This window comes from Scyliorhinus canicula, chromosome 1 (assembly GCF_902713615.1).
Source record: "Scyliorhinus canicula chromosome 1, sScyCan1.1, whole genome shotgun sequence".
Lineage (NCBI taxonomy): Eukaryota > Metazoa > Chordata > Chondrichthyes > Carcharhiniformes > Scyliorhinidae > Scyliorhinus > Scyliorhinus canicula.
The window spans coordinates 18618528-18643516 of record NC_052146.1 but is presented as its reverse complement, the minus strand read 5'-3'; the positions used below and the strand labels follow the sequence as shown (position 1 = coordinate 18643516).

Below are 24989 nucleotides of genomic sequence, written 5' to 3'. Positions count from 1 at the left end.
CTCAATAACCTCACAGGGACATCCTCAATGATCCCGCAGGGACATCCTCAATGATCTCACAGGGACATCCTCAATGATCTCACAGGGACATCCTCAATGATCTCGCAGGGCATCCTCAATGATCTCGCAGGGACATCCTCAATGATCTCGGGGAGACATCCTCAATGATCTTGCAGGGACGTCCTCAATGATCTTGCATGTTACTTGGTTGATTCTTTTGTTCTTTACCAAATGCTGGACTGGTCATAAAAGCAATGTTCTTCTCAACACTTAACAAAATATTATAATTGAACACTTGCCATTTAAATTGGTTAAAAACCCTGAACATTCCCGAGTTACCCTGATAGGAAAGGTCTGTTACACGGATAAACACGCTAACACGTTTGTAAACCCTCTACATCCATCATACCGCATTAGGCAGCCCTGGCTGGGTTGTGTGAGCAGCTTCATCAGATACATACCAAACTCAGAGTTAGTACCCGGGAAGATTATTCGGAAAACGTAGTCAGTCGCCTCTTCATCCTCCTTGTCCGAGCTGGATTCAGCAGATCCTGGAGGGCTTCGCTTTCGGAGTTTCGGGAAAACCTTGCCCTAGAGGCAGATGAACAATTTCAGTCTCAACATCTACAATGAGCTACAGGGGCAGGAAGGTGAACGGGATGGAAGATAGGAGGTTACAGGATCTGCATAGAATTACATTGAATCCACAGCACAGAAACAGGCCATTCAGCCCAGCTCCTCTGTGCTAGTGTCAATGCTCCACTTCTTCCTCCTTTTCCATCTACCTCATCTCATCATCTCTTTTTGTTACTCTTTGCTCCGTGTCCTTGGGTAGATACCTTTTGAAAGGAACCATCTGACTCAACTGCTTCCTGTAGCAGGAGGGCAGGTGGTAGAGGTGATGGCAGTGTAGTGGTAATGTCACTGGGCTAATAATCCAATGACCCAGCCTAACGCTACAAGGACATGGGATCAAATCCCACCACAGCAGCTGGTAGAATTTGAATCCAGTCAATGGATCGGAAAAATGTAGCTAGTCCCAGTAATGGTGGCCGCGAAACTATCATTGGTTATTGTAAAAGCCCATCTGGTTCACTAATGCTTTTTAGGGAAGGAGATCGGCCTCCTGGGTTACATGTGACTCCAGGCCCACAGCAATGTGGTTGACCCTCCACAAAGTGTAGTTTACGTGGATTGGCCCTTAAGTGTCCAAAGATGTTAGGTGGGGTTACGGGAATATGGCAGGGGAGTGGGGTGCTGTTTCAGCCCCCCTCCCCCCCACGTCAAATATCCTAGTGTCGGGATCAGGCACATCCGCTCATTTAGACGCAATTTGAAGACCATTTCTGCAGCCCCTCAGCCCTGAGACTCATCCTTGACAACATCAGTGTGGTTTTACCATTTTCCAAAGCAGGGTACCCTGCCCTCTGAACGAGACTGTGGATTTACTGCCCCTTAACTCTGCTCAGATTATTACGCAGTGACCCCAGGGGAACAGATTGTGTGAATTGTTTCTCCCCCATTTTCTCACGACAAAAAATGACATCGCCAATCTTCATTGGCCATTATTACTACATAGCACAACACGAGTGCATCGTTCTACCACAGCGATGCCATCCTATCAGGGGCACAATCTGAGGTGACATTACAATCAACAACAGTAGAAAGTGTGATGATTGTAGGAATTTCAGATATATTGTATTATATGTAGCTGGTGCTGTGAGGGTTAAAAGCCTGGGTTAGTGCGTGACTGCTGCAGTCCTGTTTTTAATACTCCAGGTTTGAAAAGCAGCTAGACTCTTTGGAGACTGAGGTGCAATTATAACATCATAAAAGTAAGATCATAATTCATTTCAGTCATGAATGTTGCTTCTGAAGTTGGGATAATGGGACTTTGTTTATATTAAGATAGGACCCTGGGGAGTAGATAATTATAGACATTGTGTTCAGCTTAGTAAGACAATGTCATTAATGGGAGGACCCAGGTGCTGAAACAGTCAGGTGTTGGGTTTTGGAGTTTCAGTTCAGTTAAAGATTTGATTAGGGACAGACCAGACTATCAGTTTCTGGAGAAACAGTGGGCTTAGATCCGTCTGTGAACAAAGGAGCTTCTTCTCTCAAAGCAATTTAGTTAAAAAGATTTTGCCTGTGGACAGGCCAACAGTTTTTTTAAAAGGCTGGCAGATTAAATAGTAGTGCGACAGGCAAGAATCTGCAAGCTGAGTTCTTGAAGGATCTCTCCTTCTCAAAGTGGTTTATCCAAGACATCTCTTTACAGCAAGTAGTCCTGGGTCGGCCAACTGTATTTTAAAGTGGATTTTGACCGGAGCTGGGTGCTGTTTGAGTGAAGATAAAGATAGTAGTTGAGGGTTATTGTTTCATTATTGTTAAGCATTGTTTAATGGGTAATTGTAAGCTATTTTTCTTTGTGATGCTAAAGTTAGTAATACTGTGTTAGTAATAAAGTTTGTTTTAATATCCAATATCTCTATTTGTGTATGGAATCATTCCTGGAGCAAAGTATCCTTTTCTTACAGTTCTATAAATGAAATTAAATATTGGGATTTCTGTCCTGTATGATAGCAACTGTTGGGGTCTGGTCTGGAATCTTAAAAGTTATAAACTGGAATTCTGCAGAACACTACACAGAGAGGGTCATGCATACTTTACATGATTCTGAGAACAAACATAAAGATTTTGAAAAAAGGATCAAATTGCCCTTTCTAAGGGTACTGTCGTGACTTTACTCGTGAGGCATGTTTCTGTACCTTCCCTCGCTGGGACCACAAAGGAGGATCCAGCTGTCCGCGAGGCAGAAGACCGTTCTCCAGACATGACAGGAAAGCCAGCAGATGTCCCCCCTTTGGAAAGCGGAGTGGGGGCCTCTGGATCCCATCCTGACTCACCAGCACCACCGTCCCGCCGCTGTCAACTATGAGCACACAGGAAATGAAAACACGCCCATTAACGCCACAATGGCCGGGGAGTCAGACAGCAGCTGTGATACAGAAGAGCAAACGTGACAGGAAATGGCCAGGAATTATACCCGAGATGGTCCACGATTGTGCGGCCCAGTGTCAGAAAAATGTGCAATTTTAGTCCAACCAACAAAAAAACTCTACAGGAAACCATAAATAAACTAAAAAAATAATTTGCAACTATCGCAAAGTATTATTTCTTCTGGTTATTTTCTTTTAAGGCCAAGACTCCATTCTTTCCAAGTAGGCTCCACTTGATCTCTCTTTAGTCGGAGCATTGTCTTTAGGCCAAACCCACCCCTTGTTAAGACAATGGGCAGGGACATTGTTCACAGATCTCTGGGTTGGCTGCCTCTTCCACAAACAGGTTGGCAGTGTTCCTGCTGTGGCATGGCAGAGATTAACATGTGGCAGGGTGGGAGAGCAGTAACCGATGCCACGCCACTCTGCAGGGCAGTGGGTTCCAACCGAACAAATTGCACCACCTTGTCAGCTGTGATGAAAGGCTGGAGAAAGCAGACTCCCTGTTAACACTCAAAAAGGGAACTGGATGAATAAATAATGGAGAAAAAAGGAGTCTGCCGAGGACTGTCACAGGCATGATGGACTGAATGGCCTCCTTCTGTGCAGCACGATTCCGCAGTTCTACCTTAATGCAAAGGAGGTTGGGCAGCCACCCGGCAAAAGTGCGATTATATCGTCACTCCGAGCACAGCAGTTAGGTTACTGGACTAGGAATCCAGCGAAGGCGAGTTCGAATCCCACTACCGGCAATTTAAGAATTTGAATTCAGTCTTCAGCAATCCAAAAACAAATTAAGTTAAAATCTAAAACAAAGCCGCTGGCAGCAAACGTGAACATGTTCAAGGTGTCAGACTGTCGTGTTAACCAAACTCCAGGAAGGAAGATTTGCCAGGCTGCTCCTTTACCTGACCCTGGTCCCGCACAAATGGGAGTTGATTCTTCACTTTGCCGTGGAACGGACTAGCCAATCGCTGGGCAACTAGAGACAGGCGTTGAATGCCAGCCCTGTCGCCCAATAATGGATGTTAAGGGAGGGCGGGGGGGAGCACATAAGAGCACCAGTCATCCCTCAAATTGTTCGGGAATTTTTCATCCAACAGAAACACAACCTCAACAAACAAAATTCAGACAGGGATTCTTTTCTTCTTACTCTGTTGGTGGCAGTGCAGGTAAACGATATCTTCCAAACGGATGGTCATGGCAAAGTCCCAATATATACTGGAAAACAAGATCAAATCGTGTCCAATTACACGCTGACATTTAACAGTGCATTGCCAATTCCTACAGCGGAGGACAGATAACATCCCTCGTGTCGCAGACAGTCACAGGCACCAATTGTCAATGCGCAGTTATGCAGTTGGCTGATAATGGCGTGCTGGAATGATGCGCAGAACTCCTATTCACCAAACCCCTCCAGTGGCCTAACATTTGTGCCCTGCTCTCCCCATCAATGTCTGAGGCAGCTGCACAACACAACCTAGACAGCCAGAGAAGACAGTAACGAGATCACATGTCTCATTAGCTAGACTTTCGCAACTGCCTGGAGCACAGAAGGACTTTGAGATCAACTCGCAGAACTTCCATGTCCAAAGTAGCTACGGTGTGTAATTTATCTAGACATGACTCATATTGACAATTTCCTTGGTGTTCGTTGCCCATTGGTATTACTGATACGCTTTTTTTTAAATTTAGAGTACCCAATTTATTTTTTCCAATTAAGGGATAATTTAGCATAGCCAATCCACCTAACCTGCATATTTTTGGGTTGTGGGGGTGAAACCCACGCAAACACGGGGAGAATGTGCAAACTCCACACGGACAGTGACCCAGAGCCGGGATCGAACCTGGGACCTCGGTGCTGTGAGGCAGCAGTGCTAACCACTGTGCCACCGTGCTGCCCTTACTCATACTCTCTTAACTTCAGGCATGTAAACTGCTTCCTCAGTTTTCCAACTGAAGGCAAGGCCTTGGTGACGTCGACCTGATCGTGGCAAAGGGCGACCATCTTTTACTGTGGGCAGGGTGAGGAGGTGGGCCCCAAATCAACCCCAGCCAATAGGGAGACTGAAATCGGTGCTGTTTTCATTGATCTGACCCACACGCCTGTACGCTTCACCCGATGCCCGTGTCTATGTATTTACATTCATGTATGGAATGATCCGTTTGAGCTGCACGCAGAACATTAATTTTCACTGTGCCTCGGTGCACGTGACAATAAACAATCCAATCCAACACTGGCAGTCTAGCCAACTGAGCCCTCCCCTACACTCAGCACGTTAACAACCGGGAACTTCCAAATCCAATGGAGAATGAAGGATAGGCAATAGAACTAACAGTGTGGATTTCAATCCAGGACATCTTATCACTGGACAAGGAGACTGACTGCAGTCTGCCATGCGTGTCAAGTCCCCCCCCCCCCCCCCCCCCACCCCCCACCCTTCCCAACCACATTTGCTTCTTCCACCAAGTTAGTAGCTTTGTGATCAGTGGGATCGTTAACTGGCTGTCCCCTTCAGACAGGCAGAAAGTACAGTGGTCAGTGGTAGACCACCTTCACCCACCTCTATCTAACAGTAGGCCCTTCACCCCTACCCAGTGACAGAAAGTGTGCTGTAGCCTCTTTACGGAGCTGACGAACCATGGATTCTGCACGTCTGTATGGGTCAGTATCACACTAATAAGGGAACATTTTATTGGGTGGTAGTGGTGTGCGCTGAATGGACCTTTTGAAAGCATCGGTTGGTAGCTCATGGACAAGAATGGCTTTGTACATGGAACACTGTCCCAGGGAGCCATAACTTACCGGACAATTCGACTTCGCTTCCCCCGTGGCCGGACGGATTTCTGGGAATGGGCGCTGAGAGTCGCATAGCAAACTCAGCAGAGAGAAACCAAGTACCCAAGCAGTGCGGGGTGATAAATTTGGCAAGCAAGCAGTGCAGCCAAGCAGAGAAAGAGCCAACAAACAGAGCGACACAAACAGTGGGCAGCCATTGTTGGCACGAGCACGAGCCCAAGGTGATTGACAGGAATTGAAATGAAGGAAGAAAGAGGCGATAAGTTCACAACAAGAAACAAAAGAGAAAATCATGTTACAACACTTCACAAATGTTGCCATGCCTTCCTGCACACATAAAACAACCTTTCAAAAAAAAATATGCTTTGTCAAAATTAAAGCTAATTTCACTGCAGTGCCCTGTGCCAATGAATGCCATTTCCTCGTTTGTTTTTGCCGCCCCTCCTGAGACGCATTCCCTCCAGGTGCCTGCTGCACTCTGTACAATAGCAATATGGCCATTCCCCCTCCCCCAGAGCACTGCCGAAAGAGAGGCAGGCTATTTGACCCTAGTCCGCATCGCACCCTAGGCCAGTCCTGCCTTTAGCTGACATGCACTCATACCCAGTGCCAACACAGGTTGAGGGGCAGAGCATGGCACCCCAGACTACAGAACCAATTAGTTCAGTGTGAATCGGGACATTGCTGTATTGAGGAGGTCAATTATCACACAGGGTTGCGCATTTCTCCGGTGGCACAATGGCTAGCACTGCTGCCTCACAGCACCAGGGACCCAGGTTCAATTCCGGGTGGAGTTTGCGCTTTCTCCCCGTGTCTGCGTGGGTTTCCTCTGGTTGCTCCCACAGTCCAAAGATGTGAGGGTTAGGTGGATTGGCTGTGCTAAATGGCCACGTAGTGTCTAAAGGTTAGGTGGGGTTACTGGGCTACAGAGATAGGGTCGGGGCATGGGTCTAAGTAGGGTGGTCTTTCAGAGGGTCGTGTAGACTCGATGGGCCGAATGACCTCCTTCTGCACTGTAGGAATTCTATGACTTCCCACTCTCTCTGAGGTCAACATTCCAAAGATGCACTAAATGAAAAAAGCTTTAGCTAGGCCTGAATGGAAGCACACACAGCAGACTATGTCCCAACCTCTCAGCAATTCTCAGTAAAGTTCTGGTTTGGTGAGGAATGCTTAACTTGGATGAATTCACATCTTTAAGATTCATGCCTTCCCAAAAGAAATAAAGGCCATCCACAAATGTTGCAGCACTAATGGGAATGAGCTAACCTTTTCTCATAATCCAAGTCTCCCACAGAGCCATTCATCAGCTGGTTGGGGGTCCATTTCAATGTCATGGTGTCTCCTGTCTGGTGGAGCGAAAGGTACCCTGGGATGTGTTCCATGTCATCTCTCTGAGGACAAGACAGAATTTTAACAGTGCAGTGAATTACTGTGCTGGATTGAAGGGGGACTAAGATGAGTGTGGCACGACCCCCACCTGTCAATGCCCCTCCAGGCCACGCACGGTCCTGACTTGGAACCAAATGAAAATGAAAAAATGAAAATCGCTTATTGTCACGAGTAGGCTCCAATGAAGTTACTGTGAAAAGCCCCTAGTCGCCACATCCCGGCGCCTGTCCGGGGAGGCTGGTACGGGAATCAAACCGTGCTGCTGGCCTGCTTGGTCTGCTTTAAAAGCCAGCGATTTAGCCCAGTGAGCTAAACCAGCCCCGTTGCCATATTGCCATTCCTCCACGGCTATCGTCAAAATCCTGGAATACCCTCTCCCTACAACAGCACAATGGGTGTACCTGCACCACATTGGCTGCAGCAGTTCAACAAGGCGGCTCACCGCCGCCGTCTCAAGGGCAATTAGGGATGGGCAACAAATGCTGACCCTGTCGGTGACGCCCACACCCTACGTACGAAGAAACAAAGACTGTTTCCGGCAAATGGCAGAACCCTCAGGCACATTAACATACAGAGGGATCTGGACACAGTTCCCTAAAAGTGCCAACACAGGTGGCCATGGTGATTGAGAAAGCAGATGGCATTCCTACCTCCATCAGCCGGGGCATTGAGTACAAGAGTTGGGTGCTCATGTTGCAGCTATATAAACCCTTGGTTAGGCAGCATTTGGAGTATTGCGTGCAGTTCTGGTCACCACATTATCAGAAGGACGTGGAAGCTGTGGAGAGAGTGCAGAGAAGGTTCACCAGGATCTCCTGGTCTTGAGGGTGTTGGCTATGAGGGGAGGTTGAATAAACTAGGATTGTTTTCATTGGAAAGACGGAGGCTGAGGGGAAACCTGATAGAGGTCTACAAAATTATGACAGGGTGGATAGTCAGAGGCTTTTTCTACGGTGGAAGTGTCAATTACAAGGGGTCACAGGTTCAAGGTGAGAGGGGGAAAGTTTAAGGGAGATGTGCAGGGTAGGTTTTTCATGCAGAGAGCGATGGGTGCCTGGAACGCCAGAGGATGCAGTGGAAGCAGGCACATTAGCAACATTTAAGAGGCGTCTGGATGGATACATCAATAGGGAGGAAATAGAGGGGTCAAGTAAGGGCAGAAGGTTTCATTTTGTGGTTAGGGCATCATGATTGGCACAAGCTTGGAGGGCCGAAGGGTCTGTTCCTGTGCTGTACTTTTCCTTGTTCTTTGAGTAATTGAGTGTTCTGGAGCATGGTGGCACAATTAAAGGATTAAACGGATGAGATTGAGAATGGGGAGCACAAGAAACCTATTTTGCTTGAAGGCTGGGAGTTCATGATTGAGACCGTATTAAGATTTAATAATGGGATAGCTCGGCGGCCGAAGGAAAGGGGGATTGGGATGGCTGCTTATGCAGGATAAACCAAACATGGGAGTGTGGTTCTGCCATCCCATGATTATTCCAACAATAAGCACTGGGTGACATGGAAGAAAAAGGTCACTGATCGTCATCAGATTTAGAGTTAAAAAAAGACAACTGCCAGGATTGTACGACCCTATCACCCCATGTGTTCCCCCCCGCCCCCTTCCAGTTCATTATTAGATTTCAAATGGCTTGAGCTCTGATTCAGAGTATGGACAATGTCTGATACCACAATTAGGCTCTCCGTTAGTAATAGGACATCTTGGAGGATATTCCGTGATCACATGCCACTGCAAAGCACTTTACAACCGGCGATGTACTTTTGAAGTGCGGTTACTCTTGTAACATGGGAAACTGGCAGCCAACTTGCAGACAGGAAGCTCCCTCAAGCTGCAGTGTGCTAATGGCCAATCGATCAAAAGGAAGGCTCCAATTTCTTTTTCATCAAAGGAATCTCCTCCAACCTTTCCACCTGCTATTGGCATGTGTTGAGAAGGTTTTGCAGGTTGATAATCAATGTATGATGTTCATGGGGGCTTTTCACAGTAACTCCATACTTGTGACAATAAAAGATTATTATTATTAACACCCAGCGAGAGCTCCCCTGCTTTCTTCCAAACAACACAACCAACCCGACTGGGCGGTAGACGCTGCATTTTAGCATCTCATCTGCGAGGCAGCAACTCCGGTAGTGCAGCACTCCCTCAGTACTGCACTGGAGTAGGTGCTCAAGTCCTCTGGAGTAAAACTTGCAACACCTTCTCCGAGACAGGCACGTCCAATCCTCACAGTCCATACAGTAAAACATGCAAACGCCGTTAGGGCAGTTACTCACTGGCTGAACCAGCACGTTGTTTTTGCCGTACAGTAATGTCGCTCGGGAATTCTGGTGCAAGGACTCGACGTAATCGCGGGCAGAGAGCGTGAGCCGGTCGTCCATACTGCCACTCGAATGTCGCTTCTGAATCTGGAAACAAAGGGCCGCAGAGAATGACACCAGATGGCGAAAAGAAGTGATGGTCGCAGACGGAGTGACTGGTACCAGCAGGACCGCAGAGAGACAACCATAATCAGTATTGAGGGGGAAGGCCATTGACCCACCTCAGCTGATCCACCTGTTCCCCCCCCCCCAACCCGAAATATCCTGCTCAATTCCCCTTTCTCGAGCTTCTATTCCATTCTCTTCAATGATATGGGCTCCACACCTGCAGAGAATTCCAATGTCTAAGACCCACACTATGAAGAGGGCATTAAGGTGCCATTCAGCGGACTGTCAGGCATGTTTAATGGGGTGTTTCCCAATGGCTGCAGCACCGAGAAACATCCTCCAACGGCACTTTGTCGCTTTTCCTTGGGCCTCGGGGAGTCCCCCCCCCATCGAGGCCGCACTTTGTGGGATTTGCTGCTGGCGAGCTGAAGCTGGATTTGGAGCTCATGCACGATTCACCCATTGTGCCCGGCGGGACTTGGAATCGAACCCTGTATTTCCTCACAGGATCTTTCATTCTATTGTGGCCATCCTCCATTCCTGTGCCCTCATCCCCAGCGCAAACAATCATGATTCACCTCACGTGGTGCTGAGTTATAGTTCACTCAAGGAGTACCAAGTTGCTATGGCGACATGCACTTTTCCATTCCTGTTGTAATCTGGAGATATGGATAGCAACGCCAGAGGCTCCAACTTCCTTTTCATCAAAGGAATCTCTTACAAGCTTACTGCCTGCTATTGGTATGTGTAACGAAGGTATTATAGGTTGATAATCAACCTGTTCAGTGTGCTTCACGGACACACCTTCCAATGGCCATCAAGGCCTGGGGTGTGATCCCACAGCTTCTGGCAACGGACAGAGACGCGTGTGATCCGGGGGGGGGGGCTATCTTCTTCCACGCCAGCCTGCCGTGGCTCTGTCATGTCGCATGGGCCCGGTGCGGAACAGGCCGCTGCGCGTATGCGCAGACCAGCGGGCGGTAGTGCAGGGCTCCGTATTGGCAGCAGGAGCTGTGTAGCGCACGCTGGGGCCTGCTATCCCTCTTAAAATCGGAGAATCACTCCGGACTTTTTGAAAAAAGTCTGGAGTGATTCACGTCCGTTTTCTGGTGGGCATGGGGACATAGCCCCATTATTGGAGAATCCCGGCCAAGACCTTTCCCCATCACCTCATTGTAGCCCTTCATAATCTCAAAAAACCCCACATTGGGCGGGATTCTCCATCCCGCCAGATCCATTTTTGGATGGGGCGCACCCGCCGCAGTGGGATCCTCCATCCCGGCAGCTGGCCAATGGGATTTCCCATTGTGGCCAGCCCCACGCCATCGGGAAAACCATGGGCGTGAGCGTGCTGCCGGCGAAGAATCACAGCCATTAACTCTCGATGCTTTTGTGGCGCAGTGGTTAGCACTGGGACTACGCGCTGAGGTGCCAGATTCGAATCCCGGCCCTGGGTCACTGTCCGTGTGGAGTTTGCACATTCTCCCCATGTCTGTGTGGGTTTCACCCTCACAACCCAAAGATGTGCAGGGTAGGTGGATTGGCCATGCTAAATTGCCCCTTAATTGGTAAAGAAAATAATTGGATACTCTGAATTTTTTTTTTTAAACTCTCGCTGCTTTCAACTACTGGGGCTAAAAAAGCTTCCAGTTACTGGGAAAAGTCTGGTTCTGTACCCACCCCTTCACCCTGACACGTTACTACGACCCGAAGCCGAGGTGGGTGGATGGCCGTACAGAAGAGGAGAGAAAGGATCTTTAGAAACAAATGAATCACAATGTCCTGCAATTCCTCTAAAATTTCAATTTACAGTCGGCAAATCAGATCATCCCCAGTAGTAGTAAGGACAGGAAACACCGAGCGAGCATCTCTTCAGGGAGCAGTGGCGAGTTATTAGTCTGCTGCAGTTGCAGCGTTAACAAGGAAGGGATTCAGGTCTATTTGCTCGTTAGTTGCCGAGGAATAGGATCACTGGCAGGCAACAGGCGTCAGGTCACGGAAATCAGGATGGGGCCCGATGATGAGCTCAATTAACTGGCTGAAACCCATAAGCGACAACTCTGCCTGAATGAGAGAAACAAATAATGAAGGCTGTTCCCTGATTGAGGGGGTGGATGTGCCTTCACATGAGGAAATTGGCTCATGACAAGTCAATCAGCACTGTGAACCCAGGTGTCCAAAAACAGGACACTCCATCTATTACTTCTTTTTAATTTCTTTTAAACCCCCTGTGTGTCCTGTAGGTGCCAGTTTGCTCTGAGGTATTGCGGGGCATGGGGTCGCCATTCTGAAAATCAAAGAGCAAATCTGCCTTCATAAAGCATGTGCATTTCAAAAGTCTTTGCGGTCTATCGAATGACTCTTGGAAACGCTGTCGCTGCCACGAACACAAATGCGGCAGTCCAATGAATGCCAGGCCGCAACCCAGCTGGGGAAAGGACCGGAAGGAAAAGATTTAAGTGAAAGTCAGCCTGGATTTGAAATGATAAAAACAAAAGGGGGTCGAATATTGCTGAAAAGACAACTCTTGCCAAAGCTTCCACCTCGCACTCAACAGGACAAACACAAGAACACCAAATTTTAAAACAGGATGCAAGGATGCTGATTGGTTGACAAGGGCCATGTCATCTTGCCAACCTATCAGCGTCCTTTTCTCTTGTAGCATAATTGTTAGGATCGCTTGAAATTTGCCATTCCTGTGTTTGTCCTGTCGAGAGCAAGATAAAAATCTTTGGCAAATGTATCTCTTCTCTGCGATATTCAAGTTCTGTATTACCAAGTGACTGTTAATATAAGAACTAGGAGCAGGCGTAGTCCACACCGCCTGTCAAGCCCACTCTGCCATTCAATACAATTTTGAGCAATGTCCTCTTTGCCGGAAAGCCGGTCAGTGATAGACATCGGCAGGAATGGGCTAGGTTGTGATGTACCCTGCCACCAACAACACCCCCCTCCCCCCTTCAATCCACTACCCCCCTCCACCCCCATACACACTTGAATAGCTTGCTGACATTTAACAGCTCACAAATGAGGAATGACCACCCAGACAAGGCAGAGAAGGCCAGAAGGCTGCTGATGCTAATGCAAACTTGGCCCAAAATGAGTCAGTGGCTTCAGAGAGCGTCGAAAACAGAAACGAAGCAAATTTCTTGAAAAAACTGTCCAGAGACCCAGTGATTTTCAACACGCACCAGTTCCCTCTTCTTTTTTATTTTAGGAAATATTTTATTGAGGCATTTATAATTTTAACACTTTTCAACACTAACATCCAACACAACACACAACGAAATAACCATCATTTGCCCTCGAACACAAACCCCAACCAACATGGCTTATAAAATCACACCGCCAGCCCTTCCCGGCCCTCCCGCCTTTGGCTTTCCTACCCTTGTTCGTCACTTCCATGCCCCCCCCCTTCCGACAGTCTAATGTTTCTCGAAGAAGTCGATGAGCGGCTGCCATCCCCGAGCGAACGCCTGTAACGAACCCCGCAAGGCGAATTTAATTTTCCCCAGCCTGAGAAACCCCGTCATGTCGCTATCCCAAACCCCCGACTTCGGGGGCTCCGAGTCTGTCCATCCCGGTAAAATCCGTCCTCCGGGCCACCAGGCAAGCAAAGGCCAAAACGTCGGCCTCTCTCTCTCTCTTTCTCCACCCCCCCCCCCCCCCGGGCTCCCAGGTCTTCCGAAACTCCAACAGTGGCCTTTGGACCACCTCTGGACTCGTAGCCACCCTCCCTTGCAGGACCTCTGACATAACGTCTGCAAATCCCTGCCAAACGCCCCTCAGAACATGTGTACATGATTCGCAGGACTTCCCGCACATCGCCTGCACTTGACCTCCACCTTCTGAAAGAACCTGCTGATCCGGGTCACAGCCATATGAGCCCTGTGGACCATCTTGAATTGGATCAGGCTGAGCCTGGCACATGACAAGGACGCGTTAACTCTCCGCAGGGCATCGTCCCATAACCCAGCCTCCAATCCCCTCCACCCCCCAAACTCTTCTTCCCACTTTCTCTTCACCTCCCTTATTGGGGCTTCCTCCCACTCCATCAGCTCTTTATAGATTTCCAAGACCTTCCTCTCCCCAACTCCTGTTCTCGACATCATATTAACCTGTAGCCCCCTTTGTGGGAGGCGTGGAAAGCTCGAGACCTGCCTCAGTCCAAAATCCCTCACTTGCAGGGAGCGGAACCCGTTCCCACCCGACAACTCAAACTCCTCCTCCAGCTGCTCCAAACTCGGAAAACCCTAATCAATAAATAGATCCCCAAATCTCTCGATCCCTGCCCGCTGCCACCTCCGAAACCCCCTGTCCAGCCTCCCTCCCACTCCCCCTCCCGGAGCGAATCAATGGCTATCGCATATCGGTGCCCACACCGATGCCCCCTCCAAACCCCTGTGCTGTCGCCACTGTCCCAACACCCTCAGGGATGCCACTACTACCGGCTTGTGGAGTACCGAGCCGGCGAGAAAGGCAGAGGTGCCGTTAACAATGCCCTCAAACTCGTGCCCTTACAGGATGTCGCTTCCAAATCAATTCCCTCTTCTAATAGAGAAAGCTAGGTTGGGTTTTGACAAGGATCATGTCAGAAAGTAAGCTGGCAGAAGCAAAGCGTTCAGCTCCAAGCCGGATTTTATCATCACATGACGCCCACTCTCCCACCACTGGTCAGTGGGTCAGCCCATCTTTACGGTGGCCGACCTCCCTTTGGCATTTGGAAAGCAAACGCACTCACCAGAGTGGTTGCTCCTTGACCCTCGATCCAACAACCTTTCCCACTTGTGCAACCATTCGACAAGACATAAACTGGTCAACAAACGCAGCACTGTATTTATTTAACACCCCCTTGATTTCCTCTCTGGCTCGCTCTCAGCAATGTCCTGGAGATTAACGTTCGTTCATTCCCGTGGTGACTTCGGGTCAGTCCTGGAGAGCTGGAAACCTTAGCTCCAAGATGAAGAAGTGAAAACAATTGGACTCGACTGACCAAGGATCTCTGGCGTGTCTCCCCCCCCCCCCACACCAACCCCCTCGGTCCATGTCAAATCTCCAGACATTTGCAGTGAAATGCTTCGTGAAAGGGTCGGGGCCAGCCACCCCGGTCCAAGCGACCGCCATAGAGGTCAACGGGTGGAGGAAAATAAAAGCAAACTCACACACAGGGCAGGCCGTTTGGTGGGCGAGTCTTGGCGACAGTGCGCGCTGTGAATGCGATGCCTCTGAACCAACTCGTCCGCCGAGGGATCCGTCCAGAAGTGATCGGCCGTCTTCATCTTCGTGTACTCCAGGGCACAGGGCCCGACTGGCAAAAGAGAAGAGGTGGTGCAGTTATTGTCAGAGTCTTGTGTACCCAAGGGGGTGCGTGACCACACAGTCATATGAGTGTTTAATCCTCCGCTGTTGTGCTGATTCATGTTCAACCAGAAAAAACAACTCTGCATCACTGGGGAAAGGCGCAGGTCTAGCCCTGGATAAGGACGTGTTGATGGGGGACAAATGCACAGGTACCACAGCAGGCAACATCCACCCAAGATAGAGGATAAACAGCTTGTAACTGATTCCGATTTCCAGTAATATTCCAGTCAATTTAAATGTTTTATGGAATGCATCATGTGCACTTTGTATGGAGAATAGTCTTAAGATCAATAGTTTCTTCAAAATTATTTCACGGTATGTGGGCGTCGCTGGCTGGGCCAGCATTCATTACCCATCCCTAATTACCCTTGAACTACTGAGTAGCTTGTTAGGACATTTTAGAGGCATTTAAGAGTCAATAACATTGGAGTCATATGTTGGCCAGACCAGATAAGGACAGCAGATTCCCTTCTCTAAATGGCATGAGTGAACTTGATGGGCTTTTACAAAATCGGCAATGATTTCATGGTCACCATTAGACTTTTAATTCTAGGATTCTTTTACTGAATTTAATTTTCCCCATCTGCGGAGGTGGGATTCGAACCCGGGTCTGCGGAGCATTTTGTCTGGATTACTAGCCTGGTTAAAATCGCACTACCCTACGGCCTCCCCCAAGGGAGCAACTACATTTGAAACTAAAACCAAAAAGATTTGAATTCATACAGCATCTTGCGTAACCTCAGGACACCCCCAAAGTGCTTTATAATCTGTTTTTGGGTGATGTTTGAGGGGGTGAATATTGGCCAGGGCACCAGCGAGAATTCCCTGCTCCTCACTGGAATATTGCTGCTGGATCTTTCCTGTTCGCTTGCGTGCAGGTGGCGCCTCAGTTTGGCCTCTTATCCAAAAGACGGCACCTCCAACAGTGCGGCACTCCGTCAGCACTGCACTGGAGTGTCAGCCTAGATATTGTGCCCAGGCCTCTGGAGTGCGATTTGAGGCCCATTCCTGTTACTCGGAAGTCGGAATGCTCCTGACTAACGTCACAGCTAACACGGACAAAACAATCGCTCCGGACGTGTATTTTAAAATGAACAATTTGTCATCAACGCCTTCAGGGTGCACTGATTCCCTTTGTTCTTTCATAAAAGCAAATTACAGCAGGTGCTGGAATCTGAAACGAAAGAGGAAATGCTGGAAAATCTCAGCAGGTCTGGCAGCATCTGTAGGGAGAGAAAAGAGCTCACGTTTCGAGTCCGATAACTCTAAGAGTCATCAGACTCGAAAGGTTAGCTCTAATTCTGCTCCTATGTCTTATGGGCCGCGATTCTCCGCAACCACGATGGGTGGGAGAATAGCGGGAGGTCCGCTCCCCCCCCCCCCCCCCCCCCCCCCCCCCGCAAAATAGCGTGTCCGGTTTTCCGACACGCCGCTTGGAGATCCGCGGGCCGTCGTTTTTCACGGCGGCCCGCAATTCTCCGACTGAGCGGCCTGCCGTTCCCGACCAGTTCACGACGGCGGCAACCACACCTGGTCGCTGCCGTCGTGAACATGGCGCGCCAGGTAAGTGTGGGGCCTAGGGGGGCGGATCGGGGATCGAGCACCGCGACCGTGCTCGGGAGGGGACTGGCCCGCGATCGGTGCCCACCGATCATCGGGTCGGCGTCTCAAGGGGCGCACTCTTTCCCCTCCGCCGCCCCGCAAGATCAAGCTGCCACGTCTTGCGGGGCGGCTGAGGGGAAAGACGGCAACCGCGCATGCTCGGGTTTGAGCTGCCCAACCCGCGCATGCGCGGCTGACGTCATTAGGCACCGCCGCGTCGTCATTCTTGGCGCGCCGGGTCTTGAAGCCAGGGACAAGGCCCGGCGGCCGAGTTTCCCGGTATGACCCGCCTATCCCCCCGGGGAGGGGAGAATAGGGGGCCGGGAGAGGCTTCCGACTCCGTCGTGAACCTCTCCAGGTTTCACGGCGGCGTCGGTCCTTGAGGAGAATTCCGCCCATGGTCTTTTCCCTCCGTACAGATGCTACCAGACCTGCTGAGATTTTCCAGTATTTTCTCTTTCCTCCTTTTGTTCTTTCAGTGGCCATTCATGAGCTCTCCCCCCTCAGGTTCGGGGGCACTGGTTCCATCTGGCTCCCCACTCCTGCAGACAGACTAATTAACAGCTTGTAAATCCGTCCAATACGCCTGACTGGCAGGCGGTAAGAGGAGAGTTTCCCAGTCCGCCCTACTGCAGACGGCAACGGAAAAACCACTGCCGCACTTTGCCTACCATAATGATGGACCAATCCAGTGGCAGTCCATGGTCACCAATGCCCTGTTAGGGCCTGGGATCTGCAGGAGGAGGAGGAAAAGGAATGCAATTTTGATTGATAAAAGTAAGAACTGCAGAAAAAAATGAAACTTCCAAATTGTCATTTGACCAACAAACCCAGTGTGCTGTGTTTTTAATAGATGCCATGTTGGAGATTTAATGTACCAGGAGAAAAAACAGGAAGGCCATTAACTAGTCACTTTTAGTCACAACCTGGAGAGCAGTAGCAATCCCCCAATCACTCACTGCTGGGCCATCTGGGCTTCCCATTGGGAATAATGCGGATTCTCTTTGTCCGGCTTCCGTATGCTTTAATGCAGCCAATATAAAATTCCACAGTGCTCACCTAGCAGAGAACCCAATATTGGCCCATCCACCGGGTCCATCAGAAGAGCCTCCTTTTCATAGTATTTACTGAGGAAAAACAAAGACACACAAAATTATTTGTCTTTTTCAATTGTCACTGTTTCCTTGCAAAGCTATTCTTTCTGGGCTGCTTGTGTTATTTTTCTCCCCGCTCCTGAAGGTTTTGACTTCTTCACCGGGATAGAGGCGCCAATCTGGCCTTCGTTCGCCTGTCCCCAGCTGGGATGGGCGTTTACCTGTCCCAGCTGGTGAGCTGACTACGGAGCACATCGTAGCTCAACCCTGTCCTCTGCTGGCAGAGGCACTGGCGCACTTCCATCAGAAATACTGTGAAGCAGGCTTGTGGATCAATGGGGCTAGGTTAGGCCCAGGTCCTGCCCGCTGCATTTAAGGAGAAAACCACCGAGGCCCATTCCCGTGCGCCATTCCACCAAGGGCGATTTTGGCAAGGAGCCCCTCAGATTTGACTGGGATTCTGAGTAGGGCTGTGCGCCAGTCTGCTGCTGTCGAGATATAAGACGGCCTAAATGTTCTGGTCCTTCCGCCCACGGGAGGGACGGACAATTTCATCGGCCCATTGTCTTTGGGGATGAATTTCTAGGCCTGTGTCGAGCAGGACTGGAGAACCTCCCACCCCGCAGTTCTATCTCTGAGCCAGCAGGAAGCCAACTGGATTTAATTTCCTGAAAAAGTAAGAGATAAACTTGAAAAATAATCACAGTTTCCAAAGATTGTTGACTTGACTTTATCAGCCCTTTAATCCCACACGGTTAAATTGCAGGTTCCAAACTGAATGCTTGAGCTGAACGGTGGGGGCCCAAGGAATGAGCAGCAGGTGTGGAGCCCATGGGACAGAGATGGAAACTCAGGCGAGCAGCTCAGCTCCAAAAGCGTGCTTAGGTTAACGGAGAGGGTCACAGGGCGGACGTATGGGGTATCGTAGAGGCTGACACAGCACAGGAGGTGCATGAGTTACTATCCACTGAGCCCTCTAACACATTCACTGTACGCTGTGTAAATCCACCAGTCGGACGCAAGGAGCAAGCATCTGGAGCAAGATAAAAATACAGATGTGAACTCACATCTTCTACCCAGTATAGTTGCAGTGTGCTCAATACAGCCTAACTGAGAGAACTCAATTTCTCTGGGCACAAAGCAGTCTGGATCCACTTCTGGGTGGACTCCTGATTTTACCTCAGTCAACACCACTCAGCAACATGTGTCTCTCTCAAACACTGCCATTTTCCACCCACGTTTTTGTTTGCTACATAATTTCTATTGGTAACATGTTCCAGCAAGATTCTATAGAAAAATGGCCTGTTCTTTACTTGTAATTGTCCCACAATTTGAGTTCCTCACTTGGGTTACCATATTTTGTACAGATGGGGGTTTGCAGTTATACTGGGAGCCGATACAAAGAGTTATATTGGGAGCTGCTACAATGGTTAGAGTTATACTGGGAGCTGCTACAATGGTTGGAGTTACACTGGGAGCTGCTACAATGGTTGGAGTTATACTGGGAGCTGCTACAATGGTTAGAGTTATACTGGGAGCTGTTACAATGGCTGGAGTTATACTGGGAGCTGCTACAATGGTTGGAGTTATACTGGGAGCTGCTACAATGGCTGGAGTTATACTGAGAGCTGCTACAATGGTTGGAGTTACACTGGGAGCTGCTACAATGGTTGGAGTTATACTGGGAGCTGCTACAATGGTTAGAGTTATACTGGGAGCTGTTACAATGGCTGGAGTTATACTGGGGGCTGTTACAATGGTTAGAGTTATACTGGGAGCTGTTACAATGGCTGGAGTTATACTGGGAGCTGTTACAATGGTTGGAGTTATACTGGGAGCTGTTACAATGGTTGGAGTTATACTGGGAGCTGCTACAATGGCTGGAGTTATACTGGGAACTGTTACAATGGTTGGAGTTATACTGGGCGCTGCTACAATGGTTGGAGTTATACTGGGAGCTGTTACAATGGTTGGAGTTACACTGAGAGCTGTTACAATGGTTGGAGTTATACTGGGAGCTGTTACAATGGTTGGAGTTATACTGGGAGCTGTTACAATGGTTGGAGTTATACTGAGAGCTGCTACAATGGTTGGAGTTATACTGAGAGCTGCTACAATGGTTGGAGTTACACTGGGAGCTGCTACAATGGTTGGAGTTATACTGGGAGCTGTTACAATGGTTGGAGTTATACTGGGAGCTGCTACAATGGCTGGAGTTATACTGGGAGCTGCTACAATGGTTGGAGTTATACTGGGAGCTGCTACAATGGTTGGAGTTATACTGGGAGCTGTTACAATGGCTGTAGTGATACTGGGAGCTGTTACAATGGTTGGAGTTATACTGGGAGCTGCTACAATGGCTGGAGTTATACTGGGAGCTGTTACAATGGTTGGAGTTATACTGGGAGCTGCTACAATGGTTGGAGTTATACTGGGAGCTGTTACAATGGTTGGAGTTATACTGGGAGCTGTTACAATGGTTGGAGTTATACTGGGAGCTGTTACAATGGTTGGAGTTATACTGGGAGCTGCTACAATGGTTGGAGTTATACTGGGAGCTGTTACAATGGCTGGAGTTATACTGGGAGCTGCTACAATGGTTGGAGTTATACTGGGAGCTGTTACAATGGTTGGAGTTATACTGGGAGCTGTTACAATGGCTGGAGTTATACTGGGAGCTGTTACAATGGTTGGAGTTACACTGGGAGCTGTTACAATGGCTGGAGTTTATCTGAAAGTTGATGCATGAGACGGTTAAAGACATTGAAGGCATCCAAACCTCAGAGGAACTGAGGATCAGTCAACCCAAATCACCCTTCTACATCTTCCCAGGAGTAGCTTATGGGCATCTCTGGCCATCAGTATTGACTTAGTAGGGAGCAAGTCTCCCATTCACGTCCCCGCAATATTAACTCTTGGGCTGTAACACACTTCCAATATGGGATGAATGCATTTTCTCCTGCTTCAGAAAGGAAACCCACCATCCCAGATGGCTCCAGGTGTCCACGTTTTGCAGTTACACCAACAGAATCCAGGAAACCGGCCAATCAGTGAGCTCAGTTCCCTGCAGTGAAAGGCAATAAGAACCTCATCACTGCACGTGTGCAGTGCCCCCCCCCCCCCCCCCCCCCCCCCCCACCACCACCACCACCACCACCTGTAATTTTACATAAAAGCCATTGGCTAAAACTGGGAGCAGCGTGTTCTTCAAAAGGCTCACAGCTCTGGAGTGCAGGTTGGGGCTTCCTTGGGAGCAACGGCAGGAGCTGGAAGAAGAAGAATACAAAGTAATGCTTCCAAAAAAACACGGGATGGAGGAATGTTGGACTCTGAGGCCCCGTTTACTATGCCAGCAAGTAGCTGGAATATGGTAGCAGTCAAGAGAAAGCAGTCTCAGGGTGGATGCTCACCAATGCACCAGTCTATCCTGTCCCCAGCAGGAATAACCTTGCCCGGGAGCCATTTCCCTGAGATAAAGGAAGGGGTGTATTACGTGAAGCCACGTTTGAACCAGTTCAGTACCAACCTACTGTTCTCCACCAGGTGCTGCACTATTTTGTCCAGGACCTTCTCGAAGAGGGCAGTGCGGATCCACAGATGTTTGAGAGCTTGAGCAGACAGATTTGACACCTTCTGGGGTTTGCGCGCACTCTCGTGGAGGGCTGCACCGTGGGTCTTCCTGGAGGCACAAGATGCATGTCATTAGGACAGAACTGTTAACAGCAAGGGGCCCAGCAAGCCAAATTCAACCAACAATAACAGTTGTACTCCTGTTGCACCTTTAAAGGTACTTCCCAGGGCAAAATATCCTGACAGAGAGACGGAGAGCTTTTGGGAATTCAACAGCTTTGAGCCTCAGCAGCTAAAGACATTGCTTCAATGGACCCCATTCACCTTGCCCACTTCTGTGGCCTTTCCTAACGTTCCATTCCACAATCCAGGGGCAAAATTCTCCGACCCCCAGCAGGGTCGGAGAATCGCCTGGGGCCGCCGGAAATCCCGCCCCCGCCGTGGCAGAGATTCTCCGCCACCCGGGAAGTGGCGGCGGCAGGAATCTCGCCGCTCCGATCGGAGAGGCCCCTGCGGTGAAGTCCCGCCGCTGGGAGGCCTCTCCCGCCACCGAGGTTTAAACCGGGGGGGGGGGGGGGGGGGGGGCGCGATCGAACCCCGGGGGGTGCCCCCACGGTGGCCTGGCCTGCGATCGGGGCCCCCCGCTCAGACTCCGGGCCAGTGCCCTGGGTGCACTATTTTCCTCCGTGTCCGCCACGGCCTCCGCCATGGCAGAAGCGGAAGAGAACCCCACATCACGCATGCGCCGGCAGTGACGTCAGCGGCCAGCTGCCGCCACTGTCGACGCATGCGCGGACCGGCGAAAGCCTTTCGGCCAGCCCCGCTGCCGGGGGCGCCGGTTTTTTGCGCCAGTCTTCTGGTGCAAACCGCTCCGGCGCAGGGCTGGCCCCCAAAGGTGGGGAGAATTCCCCGCCTTTGGGGAGGCCCGACCCCTGAGTGGTTGGCGCTACTCCCCTACGCCGGCACCCTCCGTCACTCCAGGTAGGGGAGAATGCCGCCCCAGGTCTTTGTTTGAAGATTTTTAGTCCAACTTCCCCCTCTCATCCATACCTTTCGAATTTTTAATCCCCGCTCACAACACAAACAGCAGTTTTAAATAATCAGAAACCAAGTCCCACCAACAACCTTTCTGAAGCAGCCATGTTGGCTCCCGAATCAATCTCTACACAGCACTGGACTCCAATGTTAAGTCAGCATTTTGTGAAGCAAAGATGACAGGGCATTGTTTGAAGAAAAGCAAACCGTTTCTGTCACTCAGTATTACATAGGGCAGAATTTTACCCTTCCCCCAATGTGGGTTTGACGGGGGGGGGGGGGGGGGGGGGGGGGGCACATCGAATCCTGTGATCCGCCCGCCACCTACCCTCCTTTTCCCTATCTGAGTGACATTTTCAGGGGCAGGCATGGCTTTAGACAGCCCACCTGCCCTTGGGCCTATTGAGGCCCTTAAGTGGTGAATTAATGTGGGCGCGGCCCACGCTATGCAGCATGTCTAGCAGCTTTAGCTACTCGGGTTGCTTGCCTCGGCTCCTTGGCAAGGTGGGACTGCCTGTAATCCCAGCAGTGGCCACTGCTCCCGGCTGGCACTGCTGGGACTATGAGCTGTCAGCCATCAATTGGCTGGCAGATCTCTAAGGCAGGTCTTCCAGAATCATCATAGAATCCCTACAGTACAGAAGGAGGCCATTCAGCCCATCAAGTCTACACTGACCCTCTGAAAGAGCACCTTACTTGGTCCCACGCCTCCTCAAACCGGTAACCCCTCCTAACCTTTGGCTGCTCCAGAGTAATTTATCATGGCCAATCCACCTAACCTGCACATCTTTGGACTGTGGGAGGGAACTGCAGCACCCGGAGGAAACCCTCGCAGACACTGGGGAGGAAGTGTAAACGCCCTACAGACAGGCACCAAAAGCCGGAATCGAACCCGGGTCCCTGGCGCTGAGGCAGCAGTGCTAACCACTGTGTCACTGTGCTGCCCAAGCTTCCAGACCTAGGGGCAGAAGTCTTGCCTTAAAGCAAGTGCTGAGGCCGCACTTACCTCACTTGCTCGAATGGCCTTGTCGCATCACTGAGTCGGGCATACAAGGACGTTCTATCGCGCCCTTTATTACTAACACTGTATTAAAATATCTTTAACATCACACAAGAAAATAGCTTACAAGGTTAGTCTATACAGTGACACAATAAACATTAACTGATATCTTTATTCCCAAACAACGGAACCATCTCCGAACCCAATCCACTTTTAAATACAGTTAGCAGACCCAGGCATACTTGCTTACGAGACGTTCTTTGACACTGTTTTAAGAGACAGACCTGAATCCTGTCAGAACAATACAGGATCTCCAGCAGAAGTCTTCAGAAGCTTGTCTTCATGGTCTGACCTTCATAAACCAACTGGACAATCTGCTTCTCCGTTAAAATGCCTGGTACTCTAGCCCCTCCCGTTAGTTACACCATCTTACTAACGGAGCACAAAGTTCGACAATCAAATACTCCACAGTGGACCGCCTTAATCCAAACAAACCTTCATTAGCCCAAACTTTTATGATGCTTTAGTTGCACCTCTGGCTCCCAAAACTTTTCAAACCGGGATTCTTTAAAATCGTGACTGCAGCAGTCGCGCACATACTAACCCAGGCTTTTAACCCTTACTGCACCAAATACATATCATACAATATATCTGCAATTCCTACATTCCAGTAAGCTGGACGGTCACGCATCAAAGTGTAAGTTGCCCTGCAGGGCGTGCATGCAGGTCAGCCCCTTTAAATTACTGCTTATACTCGCCCACGCCTTCAACATTTGAAGTGGCCGCGCTGTTAACGAAATTGCACGTGCAGTTGAAATTTTAAAACGGCACAGGGAACGTAGGCCACAGCCTGCCCAATCTTCCTCGATAGATCTTCTGTACACCGCATTACCTGCTCTCGATTAGCTGCTCCAGGTCCTGCACCTTCCTGCATAGCTCCTCAGCCAAAGGGAAAGACTTTGCCACCTTCATGAACAATGCGGCTATTTTGTTGCTCCGGAGGAAGCCAGCCGCTCGCCGTTTGAGTCCGTGCAGCACACAGGCTTCGACAGCAGCTGGGGAGGGAACAGAAAGATGGCTGACGGTGAGAAGTCAAACGGCAAGTGGGGTTAAATAGGCAGCCGTGTTAAAATCGCTAATGTTTCGGCATTTCTATACCTTCCTCCAAAGGTCAGTCCACTGCCTCACAGCGGCCACACGGTCAACTAGTCACAGTTAGGGTTGCCAACTGTGCTTGGGCCTAATCCTGGAGGTTTCACCACATGATCTCTCCCCCCCCCCCCCCCCCCCATATCAAGTCAAGACAGCTCTTGTCCCCACCATCGGCAATATTTATATGACTAATAAATGGAAGTGTTTGAAGATGTAAAAGATAATGCAATTTGTCTTTAATGGCCCCTGTGATTTTTCGTCCCAGGAGATTAATCTTTAATGCCTGGAGACTTCGTGGCAAACGAGTGCACCAATCATTGGTAGTTTCGGCCCATCAGATTCCACAGCTTTCAGAGCGATGGTTCTTTAAAAAAAATTATTTTTGGGATATGGGTGGTTGGAAAGGCAGGTATTCATTGCCCGTCCCCCGATGTCAATTTGAGGGGCTTGCTCCACAAGGGGGGAGTTTATTGGTGTGGAACTGGAGTCAAACACAGGCCAAACTGGGTCAGGACAACAGGTCTCCATCCCAAAGGCCTGCAATGTCTGGT

General features: G+C 49.7%; 1 protein-coding gene across 1 annotated transcript in view; it reads right to left on the bottom strand.

The window, feature by feature from the left end:
• Positions 1–24989, bottom strand: part of sgsm1a (small G protein signaling modulator 1a) — a 195105-nt gene that overhangs the window by 54264 nt on the left and 115852 nt on the right. Inside the window, exons 4-12 of the mRNA XM_038814691.1 lie at positions 24179–24341; positions 21208–21360; positions 17647–17714; positions 14787–14932; positions 9472–9603; positions 7069–7193; positions 4153–4220; positions 2769–2932; positions 462–591 (exon numbers count right to left, since the gene is read on the bottom strand). Of these exons, the coding sequence (XP_038670619.1) occupies positions 462–591; positions 2769–2932; positions 4153–4220; positions 7069–7193; positions 9472–9603; positions 14787–14932; positions 17647–17714; positions 21208–21360; positions 24179–24341 (1149 nt within the window). The remainder of the gene's footprint in view (positions 1–461; positions 592–2768; positions 2933–4152; positions 4221–7068; positions 7194–9471; positions 9604–14786; positions 14933–17646; positions 17715–21207; positions 21361–24178; positions 24342–24989) is intronic.